The sequence below is a fragment of the Phoenix dactylifera genome, chromosome 10 (assembly GCF_009389715.1).
Source record: "Phoenix dactylifera cultivar Barhee BC4 chromosome 10, palm_55x_up_171113_PBpolish2nd_filt_p, whole genome shotgun sequence".
Taxonomy (NCBI): domain Eukaryota; kingdom Viridiplantae; phylum Streptophyta; class Magnoliopsida; order Arecales; family Arecaceae; genus Phoenix; species Phoenix dactylifera.
The window spans coordinates 3,575,153-3,585,747 of record NC_052401.1 but is presented as its reverse complement, the minus strand read 5'-3'; the positions used below and the strand labels follow the sequence as shown (position 1 = coordinate 3,585,747).

At 36.8% G+C, this 10,595-nt stretch overlaps 1 protein-coding gene across 1 annotated transcript; it reads right to left on the bottom strand.

The window, feature by feature from the left end:
* Positions 1-1,859: 1,859 nt before the first annotated feature.
* Positions 1,860-6,339, bottom strand: LOC103711056 (amino acid permease 6-like). Its single transcript, XM_008797029.3, has 6 exons — positions 6,192-6,339; positions 3,845-4,078; positions 3,642-3,735; positions 3,204-3,552; positions 2,615-2,842; positions 1,860-2,528 (listed from the first exon to the last, which is right to left on the bottom strand). Exons 1-6 carry the CDS (start codon positions 6,247-6,249, stop codon positions 2,097-2,099), a joined length of 1,395 nt encoding a protein of 464 aa, XP_008795251.2. The 5' UTR covers positions 6,250-6,339; the 3' UTR covers positions 1,860-2,096.
* Between the last annotated feature and the right edge of the window lie 4,256 nt (positions 6,340-10,595).

Here is a 10,595-nt window from a genome sequence, read left to right as displayed (position 1 = left end):
AAAAAAATAATTGTTAAGAGTAGGATCATGTGAAGTTACTCAAGTGAATAAATTCTGGTAATGAGAAATGCTACTATGCTATTTGTGTCATACATGCACCAATCATACAATTAGCCAATAACTTATTTGTCGTATTGACCTAATTCATGAGTAGAAAGTGAAAATTTCACATTCCTTCTGGTCAGTATTGGTTCAAAGAGAATCGAAAAATGATAAAAAAACCTATACTTCTATTCAAATTGCATACCGCATGCTTTGACTCCAAGGTAAACTTTCTTAGTTACAGCTTGAGTATCAAAATCTTTTTTGAGCAAGAGGAGTTAATGTTACTGTGGCTTTTATATTTGCGTTCAAGTGTTTAATTATATCGATGCCATCATTAGCGATTGGATTAACATTAATTAATATGAGGACTGTCACACTCCCTTTTCTTCCTCACAGATGATGTCTTTAGGATATCCATCTTTATTTCAGGGAAGTCATAAGCTTATCCATCAATAGTTAATGCAAATCTATTACCTTCAGCATGGCAGTTCCAAGCACCAGATTTGCTTTCATTTTCATTGGCAGCTCTCTAGTCCAATCTCAAAAAATCAAAGCTGGCAGGCATTTTAACTCCTACTTCAGATCAGGTCCAAACCTGCCCCTTTGTCCTGTAACTTCCGATGGAGTGAGGAGCTTCGTTACGCCAAGAGAAGAACATTGGCAAGATAAACCATCATAGCCAATTACAGAAAACATTCATTTGAGAGTATAAGGAACAGTCTCGAGACTAGATCCAAACATACATTAATCCTAACAGTCATACAAGCTTCATATCTCCAGTACAGTTCTTTTCAACCAAATCGAAGCCACCGATAAATGTTTTGATTATATCTATTCACCCACCAAGAAATTTTTTTTACCTCTTAAACATTCATTAGTTGAAACATTGTGATTTGCTAACCATACTTCGGTTGTAACACAATTATTTAGTATTAAACAGTACAGAACCCAAAAACACAATGCCAACCTCTCCAACATAATATATGTGTTTGTGTATAAATATATCACCTGAAAGAATGAAGTTAGTCCTGGATTCAACCTTGCCTCTAGTGCTGTTTAGAAAGTTGAGCTGTGCTGCCATTTTCATCGATCGTGGATTTTCTTCTACATGATTTGAAAAAGTCTAAAAACATGTAGAATTAGTCAATAATTTTGATGCTGTTGTTGAAGGTGATGACACTTGGGTTTTCTGGTGCAACTTCATGAGGAGTAAGTCACATAAGCATTACTTGAGAAAGTTGGGAATAAGTCGCCATAACTTGACCTTGCCCAGAAAGTTTATCTTAGGCTATAAGTTATTACAGATCGCTCTAGCCAAAGCATCATAAATTTCTGTATCAATATACTGATTTCTGAACCTAATGATTGTTCTATGTATCAATTAATTAAGATTTTAGGCCCCTAAGCTGAACACAGGACCAGTTTTGGCAATAAAACACAGGTCCATTGGCCTAACCTACCCAAACTTCTGGAATTTGTAGCCAACAACACAGAGCAGAGAGAGCTAATCAGACTGGATAATTTCAAATGGCATAGTCTACATTCAAAAAGAACTTGCTGTCCTGAGGACCATTATTGCATCCACACCTGTTGCTCTGTAATAATCTACTCATCTTGCTTCAAGGCAACATCAGAGTTATAAACTCATCGATGGTGCATATGGCATATGCGCGCTTTTGAAGCTCTGCAACGAACAATGTCGAGATTCAGCATCACTAAAATTCAGAAAGTACTAGCATTTATTTTTCTCTTCTTCTGGGAGAAGAGAAAGATTTCGAGATGACGTTAAAAAGAGGCTCGAACTCGAACAACAATATGAAAAGCATAGATCTTTAATTGATATATCTATAATTACATTACAATTTCTCAGGCACATTCTAAGCCCACAAGCACCACAAGTTTTTGTGCTCCTTCAAGGCCTAGAGTAGTAGTAGTACTAATGCAGCAGAATTCGATATTTTCTCATTTATATTTGATTTCTCATAATAGTACCCTTACATCATAGTTAATTTCAGCTGCAACATGTGATGTGTGGATTCATCTGCACACACCTAGTAAACAGTCTTGAAAGGAGCAGCAACCTTAAGGTTATGTACGATATCCGCCATGGAGCCAATGGCCGCAGCAATGGAGATGAGCAGACAAAGCAGACTCAGGCCTTGCAACAGGAACCATTTGGATGCTCCTCTGCAGATCTGTTTCCTAGCTATGTGCATGCCTACCGGAAAGTAAACCGATAGCGGCCAGAAGCCTAGAGCTCCGATAAGGCCCAGGACTGCATTGAAGAATGGCAGCAGCATGGCGACCCAAGTGGTGAACATGATGAAGATAGTTCGTAGGATGAGCTTCGACAGCGTGAAGCTCAGCGAACCAACCTCTGTAAATGGCACTCTAACATAGTAGGTTGTGTGAATGAACTTGGCTTCTGGCCACTTGGATGCAGCATAATTCTCGAACCTGAAGAAGATTGGCTGTGCAAAGACCTAAAGGGAATAGTTGAAGTCAATAAGAGATCAAGCTATGAAGAAATGCGAAAAATTACAGTCTGATGCTTGAATTGGATCTATACCTGGTATGCTCCAATGAGATGAACAATGACACATATGTTGGCTATATCAACAAGCCAGAAGGGCTCATAGAATCCAAACCCAGTGAGGATGTTACCAGGAGCTTCATTTCCAAATGCAGCATATCCTACGCATCCAAGTGATAGGTAGAAAGCGGTGGTTAAGCCAATTCCATAGAATGCCGCCTTCTTCATTGTCTTGTTTTCGGGAGGTGGTGACTTCAGTGTATCCTATCATTTAGGAATTTGAAACCATCTATGTAAGTTTGGAGCTTATTTTTTCCAAATTGATGAAGACATGTGACTTCCATTCATAGCTTTATCTTGTTCGGAGCAATTTAAATGAAGCACACTTCATTGAATTGATATAACCAATACAGATAAGCCTTACTGAATCTACTTGGTTAGATTCAATAGTGCTTTTATGACCATAAGCTTGAGTCCCTCCATGAACTATCCAATGTCAACTCAGCTTTCATCAAGGTTTGCTTAGGTGTAAAAACAGCAAGTGTTTATGGATGGACAGGAGCAATTATTCTGCCGTGTTAGCTGAAAGAAAGAATCATTAACTTGGGGACAATCAACAATTTACCTGAATCTCAATCAAGACATCAGCAAAAGTGTAGGCAAAAGCTATGTTTCCCAGGGCTAGTAGCACATTGAATGCCTTGTCGCCTGATGATCCATCAGTAGCACCAGCTAGTGTTCCTCTGAAATCACCATGGGAAACCCATTTACCAATACAAAGGCCGAGGCTGATAAAGGAGTAAGCGAATGATGTCGCCACTGCCACCACAGAGAGCCATGTTATGTTTTCCAAGCTCGGCAACTGCGATAGAATAAGTTGGAACAACCCAAACACCACCATGAACATGCTCCCAGAAGCATCACATCTTGCACCATGCCCATTCATATGGAAGCAGTTTGCTCGCTTCACCGCACTTACAGCAGCATGCAAAGAAGAAACACCCTCATGAATCCATTCAACTATGCCCATAACGCCAACAAAATTGAAGTAAAATGGACTTACATCATGCTAGTACTAGCTGTGATGGTGTAGCCCACCATAGTTCCCCATAGATTCACATACTGCGCACATCCACAGTAGAATACTTTTCTAGGTCCTTGAGAAGAAGCAAGAGGTGGTATTAACACATACAACTTGCTCAAAAACAAAGTAATAGAATTCAGAGGAAAACAGAAACTTTGATTCTTTTGAAGGTTTAAGGTTACCTAGATATGATCTAACTGCATCGATATATGAGCGATTAATTGTTCCATCGATCGGATCGGGAAACCGATAGCAGTTGGCCAGGAGAGTGGAGGTGTAGTAGGTGATACAGGAGAAGCCGAAGAGAACGAGAGGCCCGACGATCCAACCCAATTGAGCGACACTCCATGCAAGCGCTAGAACACCAGATCCTATCACGGCTGCGATGATGTGGGCTGTTGCAGACCACAAGGTTCCTGCATGCGGAGGTTGAAGACATGAAGACCATGGCAAGGCATTGTTTTGGAATGAGACTCGTATCAAACGGGTTTCATGGAACAATGGAGTGCTTTGAAAAAAGCACACGGGCCTGGTCATAAATAACCTCCCCTTCTGCACAACCAATTCGAGATCCCTTAAGCTGGAAAATACCCATCCTATCAGACAGCCATTCTAAAGCCATTTTTTTAACCATCTCTTAAGGCTATATCTATGATGATCAACCATGTAACATCGGCAAGTCTCATGTGGCAAGGCCCTCTGGTTTACCAGGCAAGGACCATTCTATGTCTTCTACGAGTTTAAGATGATACTAGCTTTCCAATTTCGGTCGGGGTTCCTACTGCCTTTAGTACTCCTGTATCCATATTAATGAGATGCATACATCAGTTAAGTTTATAACAAATTTATTTGTAACCCTTAAGTGCCTTGAGGAGTCAATAGATTGTGAGGCCCATGCAACTATGTATTTAGTGTTCTATCGGTTATATACTTAATAGATCTTGAGTACTTATATAGAACCAAGGAACCCAAGTAAAATTTTTTTGCTAGCCGTTTTAGATAAGATCCTGGGTTGTGACAAATGGTATTAAAGCAGATCTGATTTATGGTCCATATGGATTAAAGGACGCTGCAGCATGAGACAATAGGTTAGGCTGATAATGGTGCCATGTAACAAATAGCACCTTCTTAGCTAGGCTTTTTGGGTGGGATCTTGGGTTATGAACATGATGTTTATGTCTGGATTTGTGGTACTTATGAATGGATTAGGACCTTAGCTTGATGTGGACACCATGCTTAAATGAAAGGAGTATGCGAGGATTCATGTGGACATGTGTTTAGTCCCATATCAGCTATACACTGAGTAGGTCTTAGATACTTATATAAAACCAAAAAAATCTAAAAAGTATTTTTTTTGGCTACTCTTTTTAAGTGAGATACTTGGTCGTGACACCAATATAATTTATATAGTGATAAAATATCCAATGGTGCGATCGCTTAGATTTTAGTAGTGTCACGAAGAGCCACAACGTCGTATGCTCAATTACTCGTCCAAACTCCAAAGCAACATCCTGATAAGTTTTCAGAATGTTGTTTAAGAGATGACTGTGATCATGAATCTTACAATCCATCATACATGGAAGCCAAGTCTAAAGGGAGATTGAGCCATTCAACACCCATGCCAGATCGGCAGTTGGTAATTAATGGTGCTTCAAAGTATTTTGATTAAAAATCAAAATATGTCTTATAAATCCTTTGATCGCGTTGTTGAAAGTAATGCGATCATTGCATAAAAGATGATTAGGTTTGAGTGTTAAAGTGTTACTAAAGTATTTGGACCCATCAAACTGGGTTAAATGGTGAATTGTATCCTTCTAGCTCATGCATATATAGGTCTATTCTTTAGCTGTAATGACGAACGAGAAGATGTTTATCTTGATGTAAAGCTCTAACATAAAATTTTGCACAGAATTTAACTAATCCTTAGAAAGAAGGGGTTTCTTAGTTTTTTACAATCTATGATGAATCCATCCATTATCATATCCCACATACAAAAAGGATATCCTTTTCAATGGTATGACCTGATAAAAAACACCACTTAAAGTGCACCTGTAGTGAGAAGATGTCATTGGTGAGTTACTATGGTTGAGTTTTTATTAGTGTCATTGAGAGCAAATGAGATTTTCGAAAGCCACATTTTGTCATAACCTTGCTCATTAAACAAATTCACACATGCTAAGGTTTTGCATGGCTCCTTGTCATTACTTATGGAAAAATAAAATAAGATAAAATTTGCTCAAAAGAACAATAAAGTGACAGAAAAATAAAATAAACAAAAAATGCAAGGACACACGCAATACAAACCAACCTTAAAAAATCAAGTCCTAAAGTATTCCTAATCTTTTATTAAGATTAAAAAAAATATTCTAAACCAAAGAAAGGAAGAAAAACTTATAGAATGAAAAAATAATGAGAGGGAGGGAAAGTGGAATCCATCAGTTCTAGTTCATTTGCTGTGACAAATATTATCGAACTTCCCAGAACAACTGTCAAGAATATATGATCATCAAAGATAGTAGATGTAATTACCTTGCCTTTCATGGTCACCTCCCTCAATGTCTTTCATTATTCTCTCTCTCTCTCTCATACACACACAATCACAAGTTAACTGAGAGAAGAGAAAGAGAAGGGCCTCATCTCCTGGATATGAACATGGATGGGTGAATCATATACATATATAGCTGATGGGTGTCTATTATATAGTGCTCTCCAAGGGCCATTCAATTATCCACCTACCAGTATTTTCATGACGAAACTGCCCATATAGAAAAATTCCAATGTTGTCATTTCCTCTACTGAAGACAATTAAGAACCAACTCATCAAGAGACCCCAAAATGTCTGTAAAAGGGAGGGAAGCACTTGCATCATGAGAAGACACCAAGAATCAGACTAGCCATATGCTTTGGAGGAGATGAATAGTTTTATCCTTTGGAAAAGTTTAAAATGACATGGTATGATGGTAACATTCCTAGTCTAGGAATTTTATTGAGAAAACTAGAACTTCAGATACTCCTAGTCCCACTAATTATCTACCATGTGGATTCCAATGAAGCAGGTCATCATTCTGATCTTGTTATATATAGCACACATATGTGAATGCTTTATCTAGTTATTTAGAATTGTATAGTTTCTAAATTTCATGTGTGCACACAAACTTTGTTGCAATCATGTGTGCAGTTTGAGCACATACACTGTTTACCTGATCAGTAAGTCAAAATTTTATGAAACCAAATCGATGATGTGTTTCTCCTTGAAGCTCAAAACTTATGTGGAACGGCATTATCAATGACTTTAACCTATACATCTTACTAGCAATCTGAAACAAAAAAATGAGTAAACTGGAAGTATAAACATTTTTTTTGGAAGAAGATATAGCGAAGGATTACCAAGAAATAATAATTAAAATGCAATGGAAAACTCCACATGAGATCTAACATGTTAAGCAATGAACAATGCTAAACTAACAGACAATTCTCAAAAACACTAGTTTAGCCTGTCTGAAATATTTGCCTATATGGGAGCCTGCAACCTAGATTGTGATCCTTGAGGCACTAACCTTTCCTCATTTTTTTTTCAAGAGTATGCTAGAGTTACTCATTTAGCACTTAAGCAAAATACTGAAAGTGCATAGGCTTCTCCTGTTAGACCATTAACATGATTATATTCAATAGAGAAAAAGAACACTAGCCTTTAAGTTAAGAATCACATTCTCCTGTGTAAACTCAACATAACAAATCATGCTTTGCAGAATTTGGAACCATGCCAGCAAATGCCTCCAAATAAATATCTTGTCCACTTTTTCAGTCTGTAATACTTAGATCTTCCAGGTTCATTTTGATCTAAGTTCACCTAATTGGTGGACACATAATGCAGGCTCCTTAACTTGTGTTAATCATCCATAATTTACTTGCCACTTTACATAACTCATGCAGGAAATGACATGCAAGCAATAATCAGCAAATGGTCATCCAAACTATGCTAAAGGAAGTGATTTATTGATATTTCTCTCTGCCTATTTTCAGGTATCTGAAATATTAATTCTCTTCTTCGATGAAACATGCTAAATTGCATGAGAATCATGTTTCCCCTATAATACTCTTGAATGAAGCCAATATAAAAGAACGATTGTTCGTGTACTCCCAGTGCGCAAGCCGGATTTTTTCGCAGAAAAAAATGTTGGGGGGGGGGGGAGGGAATTGACATTTTGGGCCTGACAAAACACCCCAGACCCCACGTATTGCACCAAAAATCTGGTTCGGCACTTGTTCTATGTGTGTATTAATACATAAAAGAAACAAAGAAAGGTAGAAGTATGGTTACAACTTTGGTGCTTTGTCCAAGTTGCATTGCACTAGCAAATTCAACAAGACATCAATTTGTAGGTGGTCTTTAGTCTCAATCTCTTCTGCTTTCTGGGTGGGTGCAATCCTCGTTGGAGACCTACACCAACTCTTTTTTCTTTCAGAGTTCCCTCGCTGACCATTCTTCCATGTCGAGTGGCCGCCTCTAAAATATATTTGTATTTTCTATGCATGACTTGAAAGATTGAAAGCCAGCCTTCATTTTAAAATTAGACTGGTCTTCATATTCGTCAAGAATCCAGCAACTTAATTCCTGCTAGCGTTTCAGCTATAACACTTAAAAGCCACAGCCAAAAGAGAATCAGCCTGCACCTATTTCACCATAGCCTTCGCCAAAAGCAGAAGCTAGAAGAGGGGAGGATGCTCTATATTCACTCCTTTTTTCATTTTTGTTTGCCAGCCAACACCTTTATGATCCCTCTTCTTTTTGCCAAGTTGCACAAGCGATAGAGCTCTGTGATGTATACTGATTGGAGGAATTTTCTGCAGCTAGGATGTTTTGAGCTCCTGGAGTCAAATGATGATATCGCGCTTTTCTCTGTGAATCCATATATTCTCTCTGTGATCTCATTACAAATTTCTCATGTGCATCATGAAAAGCTAAGTCTAGAAAAGAGGACAATTATTAAAGAAAAGAGTTATATGAAAGAGGAAGGCTTTATGGCTAGTGCGGGATCACACTGCATGCCCCACCCTACGCACTGATTTGCTGAAAAGAGCTGATGGAGAGGCCAGCTAGGCGTAAGAGTTTCCAAAGTCTCATGGGATAAGATGCTTCTCTTTTCAATGGTGGTCTGAAAGGAGACCACTTTGTTTTGTTTACAAGGCAAAGAAAGTTGTGCATGGCATATAAATATATAGAGTTTTTCTGCATGGGTACCCTTCTAAATATCAAATTTTGCATAAATATTCTTTCAAAATTGATATTTGTATATATACCCTCGTAAAACTTTGTTATTGTACAAATGTCCCTAATATAACGATTTTTCTAACGATGTTAAGAAAAATCATATTTATATTAACTAAAAATAAAATAAAATTTTAAAATTATGCTATTGTTCCTGTCTTCTCCTACTGCTATTAGGATTGCAATCTATTTGCATGTCTACCAATTAAGGATATATTAGTTATTTTAATTTGAAACCGTTAATTTTTTAATGCCGTTAGATAGCATGGATACATATGTAAAAATAAAAATATAAAAAAAAGGTAGAATAGCAAAATAAGTGTTTTACGAGAGTACACATACAAATATCAATTTTGGAAGGGTATTCATGCAAAATCTGATATTTAGAAGGGTATTCATGCAAAAAATCTAAATATATATATGGTCTCCGCAATGCTAGAGAGAAAAGGATGGAAGAACAAATTTTCTTTATGAAAACTTTAATTTCAAATTTGTTTAGTTATTTGCATGATGAAGACCCCATCATCTTATGCTGTCGGATATCCTATTTGGCCATAAGCATCATAGGGCTCTATTTCCAACTAATTATTACAATAGTGGGCAGCTTTTCTCTGATAGGACTTCGGTTGAAGGATATGTTGATTTCAGTTCCACTACCAAAGCTTTAGGTTTTGATTCTTCCAAAAGAAGGGTAAGAAACTTTCAGAATCTTCTTTATCCAATAATTGATAGTCAAAAGAAAAATATTAGAACTTTGTTTGTTTGCCAAGAAAGTGAAATGATGTTTATCAGAGAGGAATCATTTCTTTTCTCTGATGGTTGATGGAGAGAAGAAAATTTCAAAAAAAAATATTGTGTTTGAAATTTCTAACCATCCTAAAACTTTTCCCTTCTAAAATGTAGAGATTTTTCCTAGCAAAAAAAAAAAAGATAGAGATTTTGAGAAAGCAAATCAAAAGTTTATTTGTCTCCAAAGATATGGACAAGATAATCATACAAACATTCCAAGGCTGGAACCTCCACACAACTTTCTCTTTGATTTTCTTATCGTAAGCCAAATCGTAGAAAATTTTGACATTTCTTTTCTTTTCTTAATCTATTCCACAGAGTTCTTCTCTTTTTCTTTCACTTCCTCAACAACCAAAAAAAGCATATGAGAAAACATTAGAGATAAAATATTGTGTGAATTATGTTTCGAAGTTCACAATTTTTCTCCTTTCATGGGATGATTTTGAAATAATTCAAACAAATTCAAACCCAAAACTAGCTCTCAGTGAAACTGAGAGAAAATTTACTTCATTTTTCTTTTCCATTATATTCACTTCAACTTTATTTGCAATCAAATATAACCTTGAGCACCTAAGAGCCACATAGTGGCCCAATTAGCAACTTCGTCCTCCGATATGTTACTCTGTTTTGTGTTCTTGCTAGGGTTCTTCCTATTATCATATCTAATTCCAATTTAGTTTGCTTTTGATTGTTGTTTTCCTCTGTATGATTCAGTTAGGGTTTTTTTTACTTTGAAGTTTCTGCAGAAATAGATAGCAATGAACTTATTCTCCATTTAACTAATTAATTAATGATCGAAACAAAATTACTTGAATCAACAAGAAACAAATTGGAAAGTATCAAAATTTCAAGTAAAAACTAGTAATAAGCAAATG